This window comes from Sapajus apella, unplaced genomic scaffold (genome assembly GCF_009761245.1).
Source record: "Sapajus apella isolate SASKATOON/1434 unplaced genomic scaffold, GSC_monkey_1.0 scaffold19, whole genome shotgun sequence".
In the NCBI taxonomy this organism is placed as follows: domain Eukaryota; kingdom Metazoa; phylum Chordata; class Mammalia; order Primates; family Cebidae; genus Sapajus; species Sapajus apella.
Window position 1 is genome coordinate 22,767,523 of NW_022436959.1, and position 26,663 is coordinate 22,794,185.

A 26,663-nucleotide genomic window follows, 5' to 3' on the forward strand; every position below is an offset into this window, starting at 1 on the left:
ATATAAATTAAATAGTAATAACCGTCTTAGATGTAAGTGTAACACATAACCAACTGTGAAATTATTATATAAATCACTTTTGTAAGAATTTATATGGATCATACATTTTTGCCTAATTTCCCATAATCATCTTGGCAATAATGTAAAGTTCATTTTAAAATGTAATTTTTAAATTTTAGTCTATATTATCATAAGATAATAGGATCATAAACTGTCCTGTTTTTGTTTTCTTTTTTCTCCTCTTAGGATGCCTCCATTGCACACAGATTCCACATCATGAGAGAAAAACACCCAGAGAAATTCAACAGTAGGTAAGGTAACAGGAGATGAAATTATAGATACGGTTGCTGAATTTTGCCATAAAAAGATCACTAGATGGTATAGAACATTTTATAATATAGTGTCTTAATGAGGCTTTGTGTGCTCATGTGTGTGTATGTGTATGTGTGTAAATATTAAGATGACAGGTTAAATGAATTAAAGTTTTCCTGGGTTGTGATGCATCTATAATGGGAAATGCAGTGGGTCATCTGTTTCATTCTCATGTGCTATATAAGAAAAATTTCAAGTAAAAGATGGAATTTATAGTTTTAAGAGACACTGGAAGTTTTCATGACTTATATGAACAGCAATCAACATTAATCCCAAGAAAAAACAAAGGGTCCTGATTTGATAATGCTATGTGTGTATTACATAAGGATTATATATCTTTGAACTATCAGCCTTAAATTGGCCTCAACTAAAAGCAATAGAAACTATAGTGATAGTAATGTGAGTGTAATATTTCTTAGAGACATTTCTTCAAGGAGGAAAGCCTTGACTAACAAAATTAACTTTCCTCATAAGAGCAATAGGCAAGCATTTTTTTTTCCTTCAAAAATGTAGACATTGACCTTCACAGTTACTCAGGGAAATAGGGAAAGCCTTGGTTCTGTATCTTCCCCATTACTAGAAGGAAATACAGCTCTCTTTACCTCACTCTCCTAAAAAAGTAGGGCAGAAGTGAATTACCTTTGCTTCAGTTTTACTCATTTCCACTGTATTCAGCTTGCAAAGTTACAAAATCATAACTAACATTTCTGTATAGATATTTAAGTGGCCTTGTCTATTAATATTCAAAGCCAGGGGCTTTGTTGTCTTTGCATTTGGCTGACGTCTTGCCATAAATGTTACAGACTATTTATTAGATAATTGCCCCTGGACATTCTTAGATTTGTTTCAATTTTGTCACGCAGGAGTACATTTATGTAATTTTCTCGCATGTAGGTTCATGATAAATTCTGTTAAAACTCTTTCAGAATGTTTTTTAGTTTTCTAAATGATAGATCTGAGTATGCTACTTTATACATAAATCATCACAGCAAGTAATTTCATGATTAGTGAGGTCGTATTTAATTTGCTATTAAATTTCCCTATTAAGATGTTTTCAGTAGGCTGGGTGTGGTGGCTCAGGCCTGTAATCCCAGCACGTTGGGAGACCAAAGTGGGCAGATTAAGAGGTCAGGTGTTCAAGACCAGTCTAATCAATGTGGAGAAACCTTGTCTCTACTAAAAATACAAAAATTAGGAGGGTGTGGTGGTGGGCACCTGTAATTCCAGCTATTTGGAAAGCTGAGGAAGGAGAATTGTTTGAACCTGGGAGGTGGAGGTTGCAGTGAGCCAAGATGTTGCCATTGTACTCCAGCCTGGATGACAAGGCAAGACTCCGTCTCAGAAAAAAAAAAAAAAAAAAAAAAAAAAAAAAAGATGTTTTAGTAACTCAAAATGCAATCAAAACACAATCTGGTACCTTGTTTGGTATTGCCTTGATTTGTTTTTTTTACACTACAAATAAATCATGACCTTATGATTCACGTTTTTCCTCATAGTTCAGAAAAAAATGATACCTTTTATTATAAAGAAAATGAAATAAATGCATATATGGATATATATGTGTACATATATTTTCAGAATAATTCACACACACTTTATAACTCTTGTTGCTTCTGGAGAGGGGAACAAAGTGGCTGTGGTGACAACTGAATTTTTCTTTATTGTACTGTTTGAACGTTGCTACAGGTGCATTTCAAAATTAAATCCAAGTAATCTAATTAAAATTTTGCACCTATAAGTTTTCCTTGTACCTAGAATAGACATTTTTATTTTACAAGATTTGGTTTCAGTTCATGAAACACATATAAAAATAAATTGACATAACAGTGGTATCATATACACTGTATACATTTCAGCACTTGATTATATACCTGGAATATCCTGGAAATGAATATACTTATTAATGTGCACAAAACATATTCTAAGATAGAGTAGCCTATGCTTTCCCGTATGTTATTCTATGAAGCATTCATGTTTATATTCATATATATTATTTATGTTATATTCATGAAGTTTATATTCATATATTAAAATAGGTTTCAAGCAAAAAACAAAAGCTGTGTTTGGATAATACCTCATGGAGTGCACCTCTTCGAGAGTTTAAAATTAAAAAGTTCATTAAAGGCTTTAAGAAATATACAAAGAATAAAATGTTTGCAGTTTATAAGGCATTACTGTCCTATACTTACTGAAGAGAGAGGGAAAGACAGAGAAAAAGAGAGCCATAGCAACAGAAAAAGGAGAGAATTGTGGTGAGGGAGAGGGTGGCAGGGACAATTAAGTGTATAGAGAGGTACATCAATACATTTATATGCTAATCAAATTTGACAACCTATATGTAAGAATGCCAATATTTATTATCCTCTCTCAAGTGTCAGAGGCTAATGAATTTCTTTCTGCAGAATAATTTTAAGACTGCTTAATAATAAAGACTTCTATTATTCACATATCTATGTAATTTTTTATCAATAGCTCTACTAATTTATGAATTCCTCACTGCTCAATATGTGATTAGATGCCATTTACAACAATATGTTTGTAAACGGCAATGTTTTTTTTTAAAATGTAAACCTAACCTTATTAAAACGTCTTTGTAAATTTCAATCATGGGTAAATCTTGCTTATAAATAGCTTATACGGACTCTTTTGCTGGAGATAACATAGAAAATGCCCTCTAAAATGACAGAAAGTCACACGTTTCTATTGTGAGTTCAAGTGTTGGGTATGTAGTAGATGTTCAATGTATTACTGGCCAAATATTTTTTAAGATAATGGTCAGCCACAGAATTCCATATATTACCAAGTCAATTAGACATGTATGTTTCAATCTATACATTTGCATATTAAGTCTACATTAATAATTCCAAGCATTTAGGTAATTTCCTAAACCATAGTGCAATATATTCAGGATATGAACGTCTTCTGGTGAATTTCTATGAGGAAGACATATTGTACACAAGCAGTTTTCTACTTACAATGGCAGATATTTCAGATTTCAACATTGAGACGGGCTCAGACATAGCACACTTTCATATTTTCAGGAATTTACAAATGGATTTTTTAAGTACTGCTAATAATGCTATTTCAGATCAGATCTCTTGTCACAATAAATCACATGCCATTAATATAATCCTCCAGCATGCTCACCTTGAAATTCATTTATATTTTAAAGAACATGATGTTTCTAACATTATCTTAAGGAAATTAATTACCAAAATATATAGTTCTGTTCTCTATGCTTCTTACGACAGAAATTGAAAGAAATGAGAAAGGTAATGATTTTTTCCGGTGCTTAAGAGAGTGCTAGTTGAAAGGTTTATAACATATTCCTTTCAAATTTCTATATAAAGCTAAGTTAACTGTTAAAAGAAAGCATGCTGTTTAACTTTCTAAACTTTAAGATATTCTTCCATCAAAATGAATTTGAATGATATCTTCCAGTCCTTTAGACTCAAGAAAAAAAAATCTTTAAAGTATGCTACTAGAATCTAAACTATTTATTGCATAATATTAGTTTTAAAATATTTATATAAATTGACAATTAGTATTCATAAACATATTTACATTCATAATTCACACACTTAATACTTCTCATGGTACTAGATGACTTTAAATACTTCTTTTTTTGAAAAATAAATGATATTTATTACCACATCAAAATAAGAAGCATTTAAAATGGCATTTATAAAGGTATTTAATGATTTTAGAGAAACACAGAAAGCAGTGTGGAATTCCATGTGTAAAACTATGTGACTTTGAAAGGAACTTGCAAGTGATATGCAAAATGGAACCCATTATAGGAAAAGTATTGGTGGTATATTAGTCTGTTTTCACACTGCTCATAAAGACATACCTGAGACTGGGTAATTTACAAAAGAAAGTTTTATTGGATTTACAGTTCCACATGGCTGAGATGGCCCCACAATCATGGAGGAAGGCAAGGAGGACCAAGTCACATATTATGTGGGTGGGGGCAGGCAAAGAGAGAGAGAGCTGGTGCAGGGAAACTCCCTCTTATAGAACCAACAGATCTCATGGGACTTACTCACAATCATGAGAACATCAGGGGAAAGACCTGCCCCCATGATTCACTTACTACTCCCCAGGTGCCTCCCACAACACATGGGAATCCAAGATGAGATTTGGGTGGGGACATGACCAAACCATATCATTCTGCCCATGGCCCCTCCCAAATCTCATGTTCTCATATATCAAAACCAATCATGCCTACCCTACAGTCCCCCAAAGTCTTAATTCAGTTCAGCATTAACTCAAAAGTGCACAGTCCAAAGTCTCATCTGAGACAAGGCAAGTACCTTTTGCCTGTGAGTCTATAAAATCAAAAGCAAATTAGTTGCTTCCTAGATACAATGGGAGTACAGACATTGGGTAAATACAGCTATTCCAAATGGGAGGCATTGGCTAAAATAAAAGGAGCTACAGGCCCCATGCAAGGCAAAATCCAGTGGGGCATTCAAATCTTAAAGCCTCAAAAGGATCTCCTTTTGACTTAATGTCTCACATCTATGTTACACTGATGTAAGAGGTAGGCTTCCATGACCTTGATCAGCTCCGTCACTATGGTTTTGCAGTGTATAGCCACCCTCCTGGCTGCTTTCATAGGCAGGCATTGAGTGTTTGCAGCTTTTCCAGATGCATGGTGCAAGCTGTTGGTGGCTCTACCATCCTGGGGTCTGGAGGAAGATGGCCCTCTTCCCACAGCTCCACTAGGCAGTGCCCCAGTAGGGACACTGTGTGGGTGCTCTGACCCCATATTTCCCTTCCTCATTGCCCTAACAGAGCCTGTCTATGAGAGTCCTGCCCCTGCAGCAAACTTCTGCCTGGGCATCCAGGCATTTCCATACATCCTTTGAAATCTAGTCAGAGGTTCCCAAACTGTAATTCTTGACTTCTGTGCACTCTCAGGCTCAAAACCATGTGGGAGCTGCCAAGGATTGGGGCTTGTGCCATCTGAAGTCATGGCCTGAGCTCTATGTTGGCCCCTTTCAACCACACTGGAGCAGCTAGGTCACAGTAGGCTGCACACAGCACAAGGACCTTGTGCAGAGTCCACAAAACCATATTTTCCTCTTAGGCCTCTGGCCCTCTGATGGGAGGGCCTGCTGCAAAGGTCTCTGACATGGCCTGGAGACATTTTCACCATCATCTTGGGGATAAATATTTGACTGCTCATTACTTATGCAAATTTCTGCAGCCTGCCTGAATTTCTCATCAGAAAATGGAATTTTCTTTTCTATCCCATTGTCAGGATGCAGATTTTCCAAACTTTTAAGCTCTACTTCCCGGATAAAACAGAATGCCTTTGACAGCACCCATGTCACATGTTGAACACTTTGCTGCTTAGAAATTTCTTCCATCAGATACCCTAAATCATCTCTCTCAAGTTCAAAGTTCTGCAAGTCTCTAGGGCAGGGGCAAAATGCTACCAGTGTCTTTGCTAAAACATAGCAAGTCACTTTGCATCAGTTCCTAACCAGTTCCTCATCTGCATCTGAGACCACCTCAGCTTTGATTTCGTTGATCATATCATTATCAGCTTTTTGGTCAAAGCCATTCAACAAGTATTTAGAGAGCTCCAAACTCCCACATTTTCCTGTCTTCTTCTGAGTCGTGCAAACTATTCCAAACTCTGCCTGTTACCCATTTACAAAGTTTTTCTCACATTTTTGGGTATCTTTTCAGAAGTTGTACTGGTACCAATTTACTGTATTTGTCCATTTTCATGCTGCTGATAGACACACCAGAGACTGGGCAATTTGCAAAAATAGTTTTCTTGGAATTACAGTTCTGCATGGATGAGAAGGCCCCACAATCACAGATGAAGGCAAGGAGGAGCAAGTCACATCTTACATGGATGGTGGCAGAAAAAGAGAGAGAGAGCTTGTGCAGGGAACCTCCCCCTTATAGAACCAACAGATCTCATGAGACTTATTCATTATCGTGAGAACAGCATGGGAAAGATCTACCTCCATGATTCAATTACTTCCCACTGGGTCCCTTCCATAACATGTGGAAATTCAAGATGAGATTTGGTGGGGACACAGCCAAACCATATCAGGCAGTCTTAGAAAGTTTTCTTAAAATTGTAGTCATAGCATGATTTCAATGAATTAATTTCAAATTCTTAATGTATAACATCTTAAACCATTTTACTAGAATAAACTAAAAGAAATCAGCTAGTAAGTACTCATGGCCAGTGATCACAATAATACTGTTTAAGTTTACTCTGCTTATTTAAAAGTATCTGGTCTCTAAATTTTGGAAAGAAAGTACTACTTTCTGTTTTTTCTCTCTTGGGCTTTAGTAACTACACAGTTTGTGGAGCATACTGTGCACTCAATAGATATTTATCCTTTAAGTTATTTATTATTTCACGGTATATTTATCTTCTATATATTTTTCTATATATCTTACTACTTTTGTAGTTTATGCTTTTATAGTGCGCAAAACACAATAAAGATTGAATTCTGATATGTAGAGTGAGTCTCGATTCTACATAAGTTTTTTCAGGTATTAATACCCTTTAGTTTTCTCACCTTTTATGTACCTAACCTCAAAGAACCAGCAGTACAAAATAAAGAAAAATTCTTCAGCATAAATCCCAGAGCATTGTGTCTTGCAAATAAATAATACAAGATTACTTATAGATTAGTTTGTGCTTCTTATTATCAGCTTTATAGGTCAGCAGTATGCCATTATCAACCTATTATTAACCTGTTGATGGTATTGAACTGAAGACTAAATATAAAATATCACCCTCCTTATACATATATGTATGCATATGTGTGTATATATAGCTATAAACTTCATTATATATGGAAAATTTGATTTCGTTATCATTTCTAAGAATAGAAAAATCAAACCTGTGTATTTTTAACTTTCTATTTTGCTATAGAGACAAAGAAAAGCCCACAGACTAGAGTAATAGAACACAAAATTCTCATTTGTTATCTAGACATAAAAAATACAACTAAAGGTCTAGAATATAATAAGTTTAAAATAAAATAGTTCAGTAGTGACAGAAAAATGTTATATCAGAGCCAAATATTTTTACTTACCATGTAAAGTACCATTGATAAATTGTTTCTGTGAATTCAACAGAATAATTTTTGAAGTTCCAAAGCAATTCAAATTCTGTTTTACATCATGATGATATATTCTGAGAATGTATTCATATTTATAATTTTCTTCATTTTCTGTAGGAATTTTTAATGTACATTTAATAAAAGCCAATTGAAAATTGGCATCCAGTGAATTTCATGACATTTTCTTTTATATGTGTATCTTACATATATTTTTGAGTCAGGCATGACATAGAAAATAGAGTATAGAAGATATTTGTATTTATTTTCCTCTGAAGGCTTTTAACATGTGTCTTTGTGGAATCACATTTGTAGGAATTCACATTTTCTCTCACTTTAAAATTTTAGGAATTACACTTATTTCAGGAGTAGGATTGATTTTTAAATTACTGATGTTCACAATCTATTAAAAATAGTGAAAGTAAAGAAAGAATGAAGTCTATCACAACGTCATCACTCAGGTATTTGGCCTCACTTTTGCCTGATTTAAGACAACTTCATTATTGTATAGTGAACTTTTTTCTATTTAACAATGTAAATTATTACGTTTTAAGGCACACTTCTACCTTGTGTATATGTTACCATCTTTTATAAGCCAACTAGGTAAATGGTTCTACTGATATTGTAAGTTAAATATTTGTCATTTTTAGTGTTTTGAATAAAATCAATTTTATTAGAAATAGTGGTGTTGTTTAAGGACCTTTTGAACAGAATTGTATCTTCATGAGAGTTTCATGTCCTAAAGCACTTTTATGTCTTCAGTTTCTATGTACTAGAACTAGCTGATGTGTTTTTAAAGAAGAAACAGGCCGGGCGCGGTGGCTCAAGCCTGTAATCCCAGCACTTTGGGAGGCCGTGGCGGGTGGATCACGAGGTCAAGAGATCGAGACCATCCTGATCAACATGGTGAAACCCCGTCTCTACTAAAAAAAATACAAAAAATTAGCTGGGCATGGTGGTGCGTGCCTGTAATCCCAGCTACTCAGGAGGCTGAGGCAGGAGAATTGCCTGAACCCAGGAGGCGGAGGTTGCGGTGAGCCGAGATCGCGCCATTGCACTCCAGCCTGGGTAACAAGAGCGAAACTCCGTCTCAAAAAAAAAAAAAAAGAAGAAACATATTCATTTTTCATTCTAACTGAAAATAGTTTGCTATATTATTTAAATGAAATCTTTGAAATCTGTGTGTGTAAGCATTATGACGAGGCCAGTTTTTCCATATGACTGGATTATTGTTTGCCTATAAACCATATAGTGTATACATAAATAGGTAAATGTATAGATTGATATATGTGTATACATATATGTATTTGTGATGCATATTTATATATATTTGTATACATATATATTTACTAAGAGCTTTCATTTTACCATATTTATATAAATTTCTTATAATTACGTGTGCTCTTCTATGTGTGTATTTCTAATGTAAATCTTTCTAAATAGTTTACTATGCTCCTCGATTCATATATTTTTATTTGTATGTCGAGACTAGTTTACATATTTTGTTGGATCTGAGCAGGTAGAAATGAGAATGGTTAAATGAGTCAGCACTGTGTGTGTTCTTACACAAGGGTCTTCAATACACCTGAAGCTTCCTGTGTCATTTCCTGGTACCATTAATAAAACCAGAACACTCACTTGTATCCAGGTTGTTCAAAAGTATATTTGTAAGATGGCTCTTTGGAGTAGAGTAAGTGAGGACTAGAGGATGAATAAAGAAGAGAGTTAATAACTTTTTCTCCCTTCCATTTTTGCTTCTCACTTCTCTTCTTCTATTACACCAAATTTTTTATTCTCCAGTTCATTTTTCATTGTTGCCACTGCAGTGGAGTGGCAAATAAAGTAAAAATATTAATAAAGTTTCTGAAGCTTGGAGAGAATACTGTTTATCTGCTATTGATTTGGTTATTTTTCCTGCACATATTTACTAAGGAGCCCTGTTTATGTGATGGACATTCAGCTAAATGCTAGATTATTAGAATCCAAGGCAAATGAGGAAATGGAACTTGTGGTTACAGAGAGATCTTAGATAGTGATAAGTACTGCAGAAGAATATAAACTGGAGAAAAATTCCACTTTGTAACTGTACAGAGGGAAGAATATTTCCTGGGGCTTAAAAATTAAGGTGACTGTTGCGCTCTAACATATATGCTGAAGTAAGGGTTGATTATATATTCTCTAATTTAAATAAAACAGAAATATTTATTTCTAGTTTCTGTTTGCAAGACACTTACATTTTATTATTATCATTTCCATGCACATATTTTAAATATTTTCCCCTCGATTTTGCCTTTCCATTCCTGGGGTTTGTATTATTACTTTACATGAATTTGTATGTGGCCTATGCAAAAATTTTATATACACACACATACAAATACTTCCAGGATAACAAATAGAGAAACAAGATTTGTAAAGTAACAGAAATTAATTCAGAGATGTCCACAAGATCACAAGTGTAATCCAAGTTTAAGTATTTTCTTATAGGGAAGAGTAGTAAACAGTAAAAAAATCACTTTTGGGAAAAAAAAAATTCTACTCATTGTTACAGCTTCTATGCCTACATGCAGACTTTTGGGAAAAACATGTTAAATTAAAACACAAAGTAAATTGTTTTTGTTCCTTATAAGCTGACAGCAATATATATAAAACAGATGTTTTAGATAGATATTATTTAATAAAATTTTAATTAGTCCATAATAAATAAACTATCAATTTAAAGAGAAGAAACTGCAGATAAGCTTGGACAACAGTTAAATCTATTGTTTCCAAAAGCCCTGTCCTCAATTTATCTAGTGTTTTATGGTGGAAACACTGAAGCTTCTGTTCCCTTGTGTTTGTGCCTGTCACCTAGGTTAGCATCAGTCTCTTTAACTGCAACAAAATCCAATTGTGTTCTGGAGACAGAAGGGATGCTCAAACTAATTAGACAATGGACAGTCTACTTTTTGAAATAAGCCTGTGACCATAACGAATATCAATGATAGAATTTTCTTCCAATTTGATGTTCATAGATTGCCATCATAAGTCTATGATGTTCATAGATTTAGGTCTGCATTTGGAATTGACTAGAGTTCAATTGCTATTTTCTTAGTGTAAATAAAGTTAGTGCCATATAATTTAGTTAATTTGATATGAAATTTAAATACTTGATTTCTAATATCTAGATGTGTTAGGATTCACTGTTATCAATAATATAATAAAAATGCTTTTTGGTTCTTCTGGAATAGAATCAGTTGATTCTTGGTGGAAATTGTCCTAGGGAACAATTTTGAGGACCCTGCTTGTAACACTTCTTTACAGGGCTTATTAAGTAGAAGGTAAGCCTGGCTTGAACTTTTTCCAAAGAGGTTAATCACCTCATTATAAGGTAATCTTACCTAGAAAGTAATCCCCTGGCATGGCTAATTGGAACTAATTAGACTCTCTGCTTTGCTTCTCCGTCCATGTAAGCATTAGTTACACATACTTTCCTTTTGGAATACATGTCATTATGTGAAAATTTTCAACATTGTTTTCTGACTGAACAAAGTTAATTCTAAAATATTAAGCTTGAATGTCTGATTTATTTTTTAAAAATGGTTCACTCACAAACCACTTTTGCTTGTTCTTTGAAAAGTAATATTCTCATCTGTGCAGCATTTTGAAGTTTGTATTTTCTGCAGACTGTTTTCACATTGGGATATGTAAAGCCATAGTTCACAAACTTCAGTCAGCATAATAATTACATCATATAGAATTATACATACATCTTTTGTTTTGTATAAGTATATATATGTATACTATATGTATACATTTGTCTATATTTTATATTTTATGTATTTTATTTTTTATTAAAACTATCAGTTGGATTTATGATATACAACAGGATTCTTTGATATTTGTGTACCTTGTGGGATGGCTAAATCAACATATTTCACACATGCATCACCTCATATACTTTTGTGGAATTAACACTTAAAATCTCTTTTAGAAAACTTCTAGCAATTTTATATCAATAATATAGTTAATAATTATATAAATATTTAATAAAATATTTGAAAGTAGTAAACAAAATAATTATATAAATATATTTATGATAATTAGCTTATATATAAATATATAATAGCTATATAAATAACATATAAGAACACAGAAATATAAATATGACATATGTATGTACAACTTTCTGTCCTTTTATGCTTTGATTTAATTGGTTCAAGATATAGTCCAGAAATTTTCATTTTTGACAGTGATCTCCACAAACTCCAATGGACATAGTCCAAGAACTGTGCTTCGACAAGTACAACTCCACATCACTCTCTAGATAGGAATGTTGGTAGCTTGACTGGCCAAAATAAGAGACAGTGACTACAAGTCATCAAGCTGAATCCATCCAGCTTCTCTATATAAACACCATCCTTATTAATGTTGCTTTTTTTTTTTTTTGAGATGGAGTATTGCTCTGTCGAGTACAGTGGCACAGTCTTGGCTCACTGCAACTTCTGCCTCCTGGATTCAAGCAATTCACCTGCTGCAGCAGTATAATCTATCGCTCAGCCTCCCGAGTAGTTGGGAGTACAGGTGCGCACCACCGTGCCCCGCTAATTTTTGTATTTTTAGTAGAGACAGTTTCACCATGTTGGCCAGGATGGTCTCAGTCTCTTGACCTCATGATCCACCAGCCTTGGCCTCCCAAAGTGCTGAGATTACAGGCATGAGCCACCATACCCAGCCTTATTGTTGCTATTTTAAAGTATGGTCAAAATCTCTGTTGATAATTCATAGTTCCTGAATCTGTTTGTTTATATTTTTCAATGCAAGAGAAGACCAGTTTGATTTCCTCATTCCTGTTCCATAGTCACCTAATCACTGTCAATTTCTGCTTTATTTAACCTTTTTTATGTTCATGATCCCTGGAAGTAGATGTGGAACTGAAATATTTAGGATTAATATGATCATTCCCTCTCCCAGTTGATGGCTCATTTCTATTCTCAGGCCAGCTTGTGTGCACATGCAAATGTCTACTTCCAACTCATGCAAATCCCATGGATGATGCATCACAGAAAGTCTGAATATTTGTGATGTACACCAGCAGCTAGGAGTAAGACTCAGAATCCCTTTATCGTATATGAGCAAGTGTGACCTATGGGCCATACTTCACTATGAAGACTTAAGACAACACTAATAAGTAGGGGATCTTTTTGGGAAGTCATGCTTAGTTCTTCTCAATTTACCTCTTCTTTCTCCCAGATATTTATATGTTACCTAGGTCTCCCTGGCTTCAAATAGTGGCTCTTCCGCTTCCTATCTGTATGACTTTTGGACAATTGCTCCTCTCTTTGTGTCCCAGTTTTCTAATAAGTGTTGTGTGGATTGTTACTAATGGCATCAACCTTGGGGGTTTGTTGCAAAGAAAAAATAACACTTTTTGAAGAACATTTTAACAGCATCTGGCAAATATTGTGTACCCCTCAAATATTGGCAATTATGACTGAGGTTCTTATCACTTACTGCCTACAAGTCCCACCATCTGGCATTTCCTTGGATTCATTCTATACCTATTCCCAGGACGTTTTGGCTCTCTTCCAAGCTTTCCTCATTGTGCCTCCTTGATTGTTCTTTAAAAGTCTGAATTCTTCATCTGGATCTCACCTGCAGACTCTTATGTTTTCCTTTCATTATTTTGTATAGCTTGATAAATATTTATTATAAGTCTATAATATGAAAGTACTTGGAGAATGAGTAATGTTAATATGAAATATCTTCTCCGCTCTTGAAAAAATCTTTGGGCCTATGGGAAGACAAAACCAAACATGTAATCACAATAAAATGTGGTGAAAAGCCTGACCAATGTAATGAAACCCTGTCTTTAATAAAAATACAAAAATTAGCCCAGCATGGTGGTGTGTGCCTGTAATCCCAGCTACTCAGGAGGCTGAGGCAGGAGAATTGCTTGAACCAGAGAGGCGGATGTTGCATTGAACCAAGATAGCACCATTGCACTCCAGCTAGGCAACAAGAATGAAACTCTTTCCAAAAACAACAACAAAAAAAATGTGGTAAAGACTGTCAGCGAGGTAAATGCAAAATTGAGTACAATATGCTGCCAGGAGGAAGAGCCTTTCTCTGTCTGAGAATTGAAGAAATTACCCTCAAATGGTATTTTCTAACCCATGTCCAATGGCCACAGCATCTTCACCAAGTTTTTCCACTGGGAGTTGCCCACGTCACTGCTGCTCATATCATGACTTAGTGACCCAGCTACCCTTAAAGGCAAGAGCTCAGGAAAATGTGATCTCTGGCTGAAGAGTGGCAAGGGTCATGTGCCCACATAAACTCTGAGAGGTTCTTGTGCACACAGGAAGAAAGAAAAATGAGTAACAGGAGTCAAAAAGCACTCTCTGCCAAAATCTTCATATATTTTTAAAATAAGTTGGGCTTTTCAAAGACTTTGGGTTTTGCAATTCATTTCTCAGCTTCAAGGAGGTCACTTAAATCTGAAGTTCTTTGATCCTCATCTTCTACTGGAACTTTTTAATGATGTGATAAAAATACTAACAAGTACAAGGAGAAATCTGATGCAATAAAACCATTTGCTGTGCAGGGAGTCATCTCTATATTTATCTGCTTTTTAAGAATATTTACATGTACGTGTATGACTATGCAGATCTCATGCTACTTATGCATTCTTCTTATTTACTGATAAGTTTATTAGTCACTATGATGGCATAAGTTGTTTGGATTTTAATATATAGACACCATTTATTCTTTATAAATATTCTTATAATTTTTTTGTTTACTTATTTTTCATCTCACTCTTATTAATGTGGTCTTACTCATTTTGCTTTCATCTTTAGGGCATATTTAAATTACAAAAGTCATTTGGACTTTTTGCAATAACTTCTAAAATACCAGAAACTTTCATGTACTGTGTTTCATATAGTTTGCAAATTTATGAATATAAAATTCATATATGTTCAAACTCACTTTATTAATTTTGTCTGTTTTACATTTCAAACTGAATGCTTTACTCTGTTTTGTACTCACTAATGATCAAAATTATTTTCAAATATATCTAAAGTAATTTAAAGTATGATATGACATAAAGAAAAGAACATAAAGTTTAAAAAAAACAAAAACTGTTGCTTTTTCTAGATCTATACACCTTACTACTCATTATTAGGGGAAAAAAATGCTTAATTACCATGAATACTTAAGCTAATATCATTAATCATTAGTCCCAATATTATTTTTATTCTGAATTACTATAGCCTAATAAACAGTTGTAAACATAATAGTTGTCTGTCCTTGTGCCAATATACTACAATAAAGCTCATCATTTATATTTCTTAAAGGTTGGGCTATGTTCCAGAGACTCTACTAACTGATTTTTCTAGATCATTGTGTTTAGTCCACACACAATCCTAGGTGATATTTACAATTGTTATTTTTACTTTACATATTAGAAAAAATGTTCAGAAGTATAACTTGCCCTAGTTTACATATTTAGCAAGTTACTAAACATTCTGGCTAGATAAATACTCATTTGATGCAAGTCTACAATGTGCCAGAAAAGACTTCCTTGGCTCAAGGTAGAAGATGGGTTTGACACTATCCAAACCACTTAGAGTTTATAGCTTAGTTGGGAAAAGATACATGCAAACACATATATAACACTGTAAAATGAGTGCAGTAATTGGAATATCATGCATAGAGGACTAGAAAGGAGAAAATACTTCTTCTGCAGTGAGGGATAGTGTTGATTAGGAAGGTTTTGTTAAAAAAAACCTAGTACGTCATTTTTAAAGTTGAATAGAAGTTTTACAAGTAACCGTGAAGCCATATAACATATCAATGAGTAGTGGTGACCACAGATAGTAAAAATAAAATACAAATAAATACAGCAATCAATGAATAAATAAATGTGTGGAAATAGAAGATTCAAAGAAATATGTAGATCATAGCAAGATCACAAAGAACTTGGGTAGTCCAGTCGGAAACATGCCCTTTTTCCTGGACACAATAGGAAACTATAGATTTTAAACAAGGACTGAATAAGAATAAGGAAATTGATTTGTAAAAGAGAAAAGGGGTTACCAACACTAAGTTTGGTAATTGAACATGAAAGGGAATGGAATGATGAGTGAAAGTATGTGAATGAAGGCAAAACACTGACTGGCAATACTAACCAGCAGGTAAATGTAGAATAAGAAGGATTGTGTGGGATCAAGATTATGCATTTGATTCTGTGTCTGCTGAATGGGAATTGTTGGAGCAATATCTAGATCAATTACATGGACAATAGATTTTGCTGGCCTGGATTTAGGTGGAATAATTATGATGCAGTTGAATAGCTGTTGCAATAAAGGAGCCATTTTTGTTTTATTAACTGCAACCTGTAGTATCAGTAAAATCCAGAGTAGTGGTAACTGAAATAGTTGACAAAGTTTTGTTATTTTGAACTATACTCAACATAATATGATTTTTTTAAAAGATTGAAAAAATCATTGGCAAATTATATTTCATATATTATGAAAAAAGTTACTAAGCACACTATATGTTTTGTTGCTATACTTTAAGTTCTGGAATACATGTGCAGAATGTGCAGGTTTGTTACAGAGGTACACACGTGCCATGGTGGTTTGCTGCACCCGTCAACCCGTCTTCTACGTTAGATATTTCTCATAATGCTGTCCCTCTTCTAGCCTCCCACCTCCCGACAGGCCCTTGTGTGTGATGTTCCGCTCCCCGCATCCATGTGTTCTAATTGTTCAGCTCCCACTTATGAGTGAGCACATGTCGTGGTGGTTTTCTGTTCCTGTGTTAGTTTGCTGAAAATGACGGTTTCCAGATTCATCCATGTCCCTGGAAAGGATAGGAACTCATCCTTTTTTGTGGCTGCATAGTATTCCGTGGTATATATGTGCCACATTATCTTTATCCAGTCTATCATTGATGGGCATTTGGGTTGATTCCAAGTCTTTGCTTTTGTGAATAGTGATACAATTATAGTGCATGCAATTATATGTGCATGTGTCTTTATAGTAGAATGATTTATAATTATTTGGGTATATATCCAGTAATGGGATTGCTGGGTCAAATGGTATTTCTTGTTCTAGACCCTTAAGGAATCACCACACTGTCTTCCACAATGGTTGAACTAATTTACACTCCCACCAAGAGTGTTAAAGCATTTCTGTTTCTCCACGTCCTCTCCAGCATCTGTTATTTCCTGACTTTTTAATGATCACCATTCTAACTGGCATGAGATGGTATCTCATTGTGGTTTTGATTTGCATTTCTCTAATGACCAGTGATGATGAGCTTTTTTTTCATATGTTTGTTGGCAGCATAAATGTCTTCTTTTGAGAAATGTCTGTTCATTTCCTTCACCCACTTTTTGATGGTTTTTTTTTTTAATTGTAAATTTTTTGACATTCCTTGTGGATTCTGGATGTTAGCCCTTTGTCAGATGGATAGATTACAAAAATGTTTTCCCATTCTGTAGGATGCTGGTTCACTCTGATGATAGTTTCTTTTGCTGTGCAGAAGCTCTTCAATTAAATTAGATCCCATTGGTCAATTTTGGCATTTGTTGCCGTTACTTTTGGTGTTTTAGTCATGAAGTGTTTGCCCATGTCTATGTCCTGAATGGTATTGCCTAGGTTTTCTTCTAGGGTTTTTATGGTTTTAGGTCTTACATTTAAGTCATTAATCCATGTTAAATTAGTTTTTGTATAAGGTGTAAGGACAGGGCCCAGTTTTAGTTTTCTGCATACGGCTAGCCCATTTTCCCAATATCATTTCTTAAACAGGGGATCCTTTCCCATTGCTAGTTTTTGTCAGGTTTGCCAAAGATCAGATGGTTGTAGATGTGTAGCATTATTTCTGAAACCTCTGTTCTGTTCCATTGGTCTATATATCAGTTTTGGTACCAGTACCTTGCTGTTTTGGTTACTGTAGTCTTGTAATATAGTTTGAAGTCAGGTAGCGTGATGCCTCAAGCCTTGTTATTTTTGCTTAGGATTATCTTGGCTATACTAGCTCTTTTTTGGTTCCATATGAAGTTTAAAGTAGTTTTTTCCTAATTCTGTGAAGAAAGTCAATGTGGTAGATAGCTCCGTTTTTGTTTTAGAGCCAGATATTTCTCCTTCCACCCTATTCTCCCATTCACTCAGGAATATCCAAATGCAGCTTTTAGGAGAAAAGTCTTTCTAATTCGCTGAATCTAAACATAGATGCAACTTCTTAAGGTGAACGAACACACAGCAGAGCAGTTTGAAAGATATGTTTCACCTGTGTTTTAGATGGGGATAGCATGAGGATAGCATTGAATCTATAAATTACTTTGGGCAGTATGGCCATTTTCATGATATTGATTCTTCCTATCCTTGAAGAGGTTCTCCTTGAAGTAGTTCTCCTTGAAGAGGTCCTTCACATCCATTGTAAGTTGTATTCCTAGGTATTTTATTCTCTTTGTGGCAATTGTGAATGGGAGTTAACTCATGCTTTGGCTCTCTGTTTGTCTATTATTGGTGTATAGAAATGCTTGTGGTTTTTGTACATTGATTTTGTATCCTGAGATTTGGCTGAAGTTGCTTATCAGCATAAGGAGTTTTTGGGTTGAGATGATGGGGTTTTCTAAATATACAATCATGTTATCTGGAAAGAGAGACAATTTTACTTCCTCTCTTTCTATTTGAATTCCCTTTATTTCTTTATCTTGCCTGATTGCCCTGCCCAGAACTTCAAATACTATATTGAATAGAAATGGTGAGATGGGGCATCCTTGTCTTGTGTGGGTTTTTGAAGGGAATGCTTCCAGCTTTTGTCCCTTCAGTGATATTGGCTATGGGTTTGTCATAAATAGTTCATATTATTTTGAGATACCATCAAAACCTAGTTTATTGAGGGTTTTTATCATGAAAGAGGTGTTGAATTTTATTGAATGCCATTTCTGCATCTGTTGAGATATTTATGTGTTTTGTCACTGTTTCTGTTTATGTGATTGATTACGTTCATTGATTTGTATGTGTTGAACCAGCCTTACATCCCAGGGATGAAGCTGATTTGATCGTGGTGGATGAGCTTTTTAATGTGCTGCTGGATTCAGTTTATCAAAATTGAGGATTTTCACATCAGTGTTCATCACAGATATTGGCCTGAAATTTTCTTTTTCAGTTGTGTCTCTGCCCAGTTTTGATATCAGGATGATGCTGGCCTCATAAAATGCATTAGGGAGGAGTCCCGCTTTTTCTATTGTTTGGAATAGTTTCAGAAGGAATGGCACCAGCTCCTCCTTGTACCTCTGTTAGAACTTGGCTGTGAATTCATCTGGCTCTAAGCTTTTTTTTGGTTTGTAGGCCATTAATTACTGCCTCAATATCAGAACTTATTTTTGGTCTATTCAGGGATTCAAATTCTTCCTGGTTTAGTCTTGGGAGGGTGTTTGTGTCCAGGAATTTATCCATTTCTTCTAGATTTACTAGTTTATTTGCATAGAGGTGTCTGTAGTATTCTCTAATGGTAGCTTGTATTTCTGTAGGATCAGTGGTGATATTCCCTTTACCATTTTTTATTGCGTCTATTTGATTCTTCTCTGTTTTCTTCTTCATTAGTCTGGCTTGCAGTCTATCTATTTTGTTAATCTTTTCCAAAAGCCAGCTCCTGGATTCACTGATTTTTTTTTGAAGGGTTTTTCATGTCTCTGTCTCCTTCAGTTTTGCTCCAGTCTTAGTTCTTATCTTCTGCTAGCTTTGAATTTGTTTGCTCTTGCTTCTTTAGTTCTTTTAATTGTGATGTTAAGGTGGGAATTTTAGATCTTTACTGTTTTCTCCTCTGGGTATTTAGTGCTATAAATTTCCCTCTAGACACTGCTTTAGAGATTCTGGTGTGTTGTGTATTTTTTCTCATTGGTTTTGAAGAACATCTTTACATCTGCCTTAATTTCATCATTAAGTTAGTAGTCATTCAGGAGCAGGTTGTTCAGTTTCCATGTAGTTGCGTGGTTTTGAGTGAGTTTCTTAGTCTTGAGTTCTAATTTGATTGCACTGTGGTCTGAGATACTGTGTTAGGATTTCCATTCTTTTACATTTGCTGGGGAGTGTTTTACTTCCAATTATGTGGTCAATTTTAGAAAAAGTGTGATGTGGTGCTGAAAAGAATATATATTCTGTCGATTTGGGATGGAGAGTTCTATAGATGTCTATTAGGTCTGCTTGGTCCAGAGCTGAGTTCAAGTCCTGGATACGCTTCTTAATTTTCTGTTTATCCTGTTTACATTTAAGGTTAATATTGTGAATTTGATCCTGTCATTTTGATGCTAGCTGTTTATTTTGCCTGTTTGTTGATGCAGTTTCTTTATAGTGTTGATGGTCTTTACAATTTGGTGTGTTTTTGCAGTGGGTAGTACGAGTTTATTCTCTCCATAATTAGTGCTTCCTTCAAGAGCTCTTGTAAGGCAGGCCCAGTCGTGACAAAATCCCTCAGCATTTGCTTGTCTGTAAAACATTTTAATTCTCCTTAGCTTATGAAGCTTAGTTTGGCTGGATATGAAATTCTGGATTGAAAATTCTTTTCTTCAAGATTATTGAATATTGGCCTCATTCTCTTCTGGCTTGTAGGGCTTCTGCAGAGAGGTACACTGTTCGTCTGATAGGGTTTCATTTGTGGATAACCTGACCTTTCTTTCTGGCTGTGCTTAATATTTTTTCCTTCATTTCACCCCTGGTGAACCTGACAATGACATGTCTTGGTATTGCTCTTCTCAAAGAGTATCTTTGTGGTATTCTCTGTATTTCTTGAATTTCAATATTGGCCTGTATTGCTAGGCTTGGGATGTTCTCCTGGATAATATCCTGGAGGATGTTTTCCAACTTGGTTACATTTTCCCCATCACTTTCAGGTACACCAATCAAATGCAGGTTTGGTCTTTTCACATAGTCCCATATTCTTTGAAGCCTTCGTTCGTTCCTTTTCATTCTTTTTTCTCTAATCTTGTCTTCAAGCTTTATTTCATTAAGTTGATCTTCAATCTCTGATATCCTTTATTCCGCTTGATCAATTCAGCTATAGACACTTGCGTGTGCTTCACACAGTTCTCGTGGTGTGTTTTTCAGCTCCATCACGCCACTTACGTTCTTCTCTAAACTGGTTATTCTAGCTAACAATTCCTCTAACCTTTTTTCAACGTTCTTAGCGTCCTTGCATTGGGTTAGAACATTCTCCTTTAGCTTGGAGGAGTTTGTCAAACTCATTCTCTGTCCAGCTTTGTTCCCTTGCTGGCAAGGAGTTGTGATCCTTTGCAGGAGAAGAGGTGTTCTGGTTTTTGGAATCTTCAGCCTTTTTGCGCTGTTTTTTTCTGATCTTCATGGATTTATCTACGTTTGGTCTTTGATGCTGGTAACCTTTCGATGGGGTTTCTTAGTGGATGTCCTTTTTGTTAGTATTGATGTTATTCCTTTCTGTTTGGTAGTTTCCCTTCTAACAGTCAGGCCCTCCGCTGCAGGTCTGCTGGAGTTTGGTGGAGGTCCACTCCAGACCCTGTTTGCCTCGGTATCACCAGCAGAGGCAGCAGAACAGCCAAGATTGCTGCCTTTTTCTTCCTCTGGAAGCTTTGTTCCAGAGGAGCACCCACCAGATGCTAGCCAGTAATTTCCTGTATGAGGTGTTTGTCGACCCCTGCTGGGAGGTGTCTTCCAGTCAGGAGGCACAGGATGCAGTCTTGAGGAGGCAGTCTGTCCCTTAGCAGAGCTCAAGCACTGTGCTGGGAGATCTGCTGCTCTCTTTAGAGCTGGCAGACAGGAATGTTTAAGTCTGCCAAAGCTGTGCCCACAGCCATTCCTTCCCCAAGGTGGTCTCTCCCAGGGAGATAGGAGTTTTATCTATAAGCCCCTGTCTGGGGCTGCCACCTTTCTTTCAGAGATGCATTGCCCAAAGAAGAGGAATATAGAGAGGCAATCTGGTTACAGCAGCTTTGCCAAGCTGTGGTGGGCTCAACTGAGTTTGAACTTCTTGGCAGCCTTTGTACGCTGTGAGGGGAAAACCACCTACTCAAACCTCAGTAATGGTGGATGCCCCTACCTCCACCAAGCTTGAGTGTGCCTGGTTGACTTCAGACTGCTGTGCTGGCAGTGAGAATTTCAAGCCAGTGGGTCTTAGCTTGCTGGACTCCTTCGGGGTGCGATCCACTGAGCTAGAAACCACTTGGCTTCCTGGCTTCAGCCCCCTTTCCAGAGGAATGAATGGTTCTGTCTTACTGGTGTTCCAGGTGCTACTAGGGTATGAAAAAAAAAAAAAAAAAAACTCCTGCAGCTAGCTTGGTGTCTGCCCAATTGTCTGCCCAGTTTTGTGCTTGAAACCCAAGACCCTGGTGGCATAGGCACCCAAGGGAATCTTGGTCTGTGGGTTGTGAAGACCATGAGAAAACTGTAGTATCTGGGCCAGAATGCACAGTCCCTCATGGCACAGTCCCTCAAGGCTTCCCTTGGCTATGGAAGGGAGTTTTCCGATCTCTTGTCCTTCTCTGGTGAGACAACGCCCCACCCTGCTTTAGCTTGCCCTCCATGGGCTGCACCCACTGTATAACCAATCCTGATGAGATGAGCCACGTACCTCAGTTGGAAATGCGGCAATCAACTGCCTTCTGCATTGATCTCTCTGGAGCTGCAGAGCAGTGCTGTTCCTATTAGGCCATCTTGCCAGCCACTGCTGGGAACACTATATTATTAACAATTATTTTACCAGAGGTATTTATTCATAATTTATTTAAATAACTTATTTAAATTATTTTGTTTATTGTTAGACTATTTTATCAGATGGTTCGCTTATTATGTAGCCTTAAGAATTTATTACATTTTTAATTTAATATTTATAAGAAATTTGGGAACCTAATTTTATTGTGATCCTCACATAAATACTCATGTGGTTGGAAAATCTGAAACTGAATTACAGTTTACATTCTTAAAAGGCTTCCCATAGATTCCTAATTCCAGAAAGAGAGAATCTTTAGGGCATTGTTTTTGTCATCAAGGCTTGAAGAGTTAATTTAAAGATGTTGAAGGATCCACCCAGCAGAGGGCGCAAGTCCACATGGACTCAGCCTTGCAGCACTTCTAGTGATCCCGAGAACACTGGACGAGTCTTTCCCTATTAAGCATGTTGGCGAAGTCAAGGTTTTGATTTGTGTTGCGTTACCGGGACTTACATTTTTTACACCACTAGTCCTTCTCATATGAATGTATACAGTTCTGTTAGCAAAGTGAAATTTGGGTTATATTTGAATGTCAGCCAGCATACTTGAGAGTCTGTTGTAAATGCTAAAATTTTAGCAATCTGTGATAGGAGGTCAAAGGCCATCTGTGTACCTTAGTTCTGCCGACTAATTAAGGAGCTTTTGATCACAGTTAATGAACAAGACCAGTTTTAATCTCACGTGGAAGGGACTTTGCTTCAGACAAACTAAAAGTCAAAGTGCTGATGCTCTTTCTGAACTGCAGCATTGCAAATTAAATAAATGCAAAATGTCTGAAATAATTTGCCTATTGGAACTGAGCTCAGTTTCTTAATTCTTTTTTTATTTATAAGTAATTCAGTTTAGAAATAATAGCTTTAATATAGCAATTAACAGCAAGAATATTATTTTTAAAGTTTCCAAAATGCAAGCCATACTGTATTTAAGAGCATTTTAACAAATCTTGTGTATTTTAGGTGCACTTTTCAATGTAATTTTAATCACTTTCACCATTTAGATACACAGATAAGGAAAACATTTTTAACATGTACAAGCTCTTTAATGTACAGAACATTGTAATGGCAGGTGTCCATTTTAGGTAATTACTTAATAATATCAATTAATTTTTAATAATGCAGTCCTTTTTACATACCCTGTTTACTGGTGCACTATATTATATTATTATAACATGTGGCATACTTTTTAACTTGTGTACAATTGAATATAGGATGTATCTGTGTAGTGACTAAAGTCTTTATTTTTCAAAGCTGATATGAAATATATTTGCTTCTTATCTTTTGAAAAGCAGTTAATGCTGTCATTTCTACTTTATGATTCAGCGCAGTGAAAGTGTAGGAAACTGTATAAAAACCTGTGGGAAGTTAATTTTACTGTGTAATAGTATGAGGGGGGTCCCGTCTCTTTTCTTTATTCTATGAAGCTTATAACAAAGATGATGATTATTTAAGCAAGTGACAAACTGTCCCACTGATAGGCTATATTAATTTGCCTGCAAAGCTGTTCCTTGTCCACTATAAGAAGGTGATAATTAAGTTTTCAGATTAGAAAAAAAAATCATGTCAATTATGTAGATGCTAGTTAAAATATGCTTAATTCTTTATATAAACTTGAAACAATTACAAGCTGTAAAATATTTTTATGTGTAAACTTTTAAGTGAATACAGCTAATATATCAAATTAATATTAAGATAGCATAACTCTTGGGAAGACTAACAATTGGAAAAATAATGTAAGAAGTGATTAACTAACTTGTCAGGTAAAGCATTAGGTTTTGCTAAAGCACCTACCTAATAAAACATCACTTATTCATAGCATGATTTAATTTCTTCATTTGACCATACTGAGTACAGTATGCAATTTGATCTTTGAAAAGTCACATAAAATTGTTTTGTGCATGTATATTAACATCCTCAACTTCTAATGATGTTGAAAGCTTGAATTACCACTAGGTACTGCCAATGATTATGTTTTTTAGCTTACATTGTACAGAATTAAGTTCACCCTACATCTGAGTGCCTAAAAGTGTGCTACATGTTCAGTACCTCTTATCTGAAATGGTTGAGATCATAAGTGTTTTGGTTTTCAAATTTTTTTTTACATTTGAGGATATTTGCATACACATAATGAGATATTTTGGTGATATGACACAAGTCTATCACAAAACACAAAGCTCATTTATGTTTCATATATACCTTATACACATAACCCAAAAACAATTTCATGCAATATTTTTAACTTATGTGTTGAATTTTCCACTTGTGGCATCACACTGGCCCTCAAAAAGTTTTAGATTTTATAACATTTTGGATTTGGGATTTTTGGATTAGAAATACTAAACGTGTATATGGTGTATACATTTTAAACAGTGAAGGCACAATTTATAAGCAAAAAAACACTACTGACTTTTTAAAGGAAGACCCTTTCATTGCCTTGGAGTTGATTTTAGCACATTGTCTTAAAGTTCTTAAACCCAATCTTTTCTAGCTTTAAATAACCAAAGGTAATTTCCTCTTGTTAAAAATTTCAGGGTATTAAAAACTTTCCTATATCTATTTCCTGAACCAAGTTGAAGAACGTTCAGTGCACATTCATTTAAAATACCTTTAAATGTTCCGATTCAATTACTTTAAATAGAGTGGAGAATGCTTGGTGTTTCTCAGAGTGCACAGCAAGAAAGGTTGGGTTTTAGTTAGAAAACATACAAAATTACTTCCTGTGCAAAGGTAATCTCTAGAGAAATATAAGTAACCAGAACACTCTACTGAAGACCGGTATTTGTACTGGAAATGTCATGTAATTTCTTTGCATTTGTTATGAACAGAATAATGCCATAAAAAATGTTGTGGTAAGACACTGACAAGATAAAATAAAAAGAGATTTTTGTTGATAATATGCAAAAATGCCACATCTGTTTTTATTCATTTTGCACTTATTTCTTTGAGGGAGCATTTCTACAGCTGTGAAAACCTAGGGAGTTTTTTTTGCAAAACACTCTTAACAAGTATTCATGATTCCACACCAATGAAATGCATTTTAATTCCATTCAGAATGTTCCAAGCTCTCTACCATATAACCAGTGATAAAACTCATATTGAAGTTATGTCTGTGATTTTTAACTTCACTGCTCAAATAATATAAGCAAGTTTTCTTGGTTATCATAAAGAAATACACAGAATTCTAAGCAGAGTTTTTAGGAAATTTAAAAGTATATTGATGGTTTGGAAGCTTGAACCTGTCATTGGGTCCCATAGATAGCCTTGAGACACTTCATGATGTCATACAAAAAAGACAAACCTTTGGTTCTTTCTGTGTCTGAATTCTGCTTCTGCCTCTTACCAATTCTGAAACCTAGGGTAAATTATTTAGAATTTATTCTCATCACTTATGAGAATAGAATAGTGATTCTTAGTTCTCAGGATTGTTATACTGTTAAATTAAATTGAATGTCATATGGCTAACATAATACCATTTCTTTTGTCTTTTATTCCCATCAGAATTTATCAAAACTACCATATGACTCAAGTGTATGCAGGATATTGATGCCATAATGCAGGGGTCCAATAACTCTCTGGGATTTAGGAAGATGTGTCAGAAATATGAAGTGATTCTTGGAAAGTGAAAAATAAGAGTTGAAAGTTTGTTGAAAGCTTTATTATTCAAAAGTTAACATCTGATAGTAATCATGTATGATTACTACACATAGATATCGCATATGATTTCTGGGCAATGCAAATATTATGTCACATAAACAAAAGAGCACAAATTTTTCATTAGAAAGCCATATTGTAATTCCTGAATGTGGAAGCTACCTTTTTAAATTGGAATGGTTTTCTTAAGACAATCTCATAGAGTTAACTGTAATTATTGAATATGAATGTCAGTAAAAACATAGGCTACTAAAGAATTGCCTTAAAATGTGATTGTAGTCAAAATCATAATCAAGGAAAGAATATAAGTTTGCTGGAGACATATGGGAAATGCCATAGAATTGAGTGGTTTTTTTAAAATAGGAAAGTATTTTCAAATTAGAAGTGGATTAATAGGTACAAACCTACACTTAGATAGATGGAATAAGTTGTAGCATTCAATAGTATAATAGAAAAATTATAGTTAACAGTAATGTATGTTATATTTCAAAAAAGCTAGAACAGAAGAAGTGTAATGTTCCAACACTAGAAAAGTTGCTTGTTTGAGGTGATGGATATTTCAATTACACTGACTTGATCATTATGCATTATATACATGTTTCAAAATAGTACATTTATCCACAATGTGTATAACTGTATCAATAAAATATAATACAAAGTAATAATAATATGAAACACCTCCAAAAAAACCCTTAATTATGCTTCCCTCGAAAAAGGCAAAGCAAGATATAAACACTTCGCACTATTGAGTATTAAGATAGCTTGGGGGTCAGCAAACTATGACCCATATGCCAGTTCTGGCCCTCTGCT

General features: G+C 35.1%; 1 protein-coding gene across 13 annotated transcripts in view; it reads left to right on the forward strand.

The window, feature by feature from the left end:
- Positions 1-26,663, forward strand: part of DGKB (diacylglycerol kinase beta) — a 723,408-nt gene that overhangs the window by 407,746 nt on the left and 288,999 nt on the right. For 10 of the 13 annotated variants that reach the window (XM_032286728.1, XM_032286731.1, XM_032286734.1 and 7 more), the window contains one exon: positions 247-311. In XM_032286728.1, the coding sequence (XP_032142619.1) occupies positions 247-311 (65 nt within the window). Of the gene's footprint in view, positions 1-246; positions 312-7,823; positions 7,876-7,906; positions 8,240-10,702; positions 10,946-26,663 lie in introns of those variants that run through there. The other 3 variants (XM_032286738.1, XM_032286739.1, XM_032286740.1) reach the window with 3 other exon arrangements.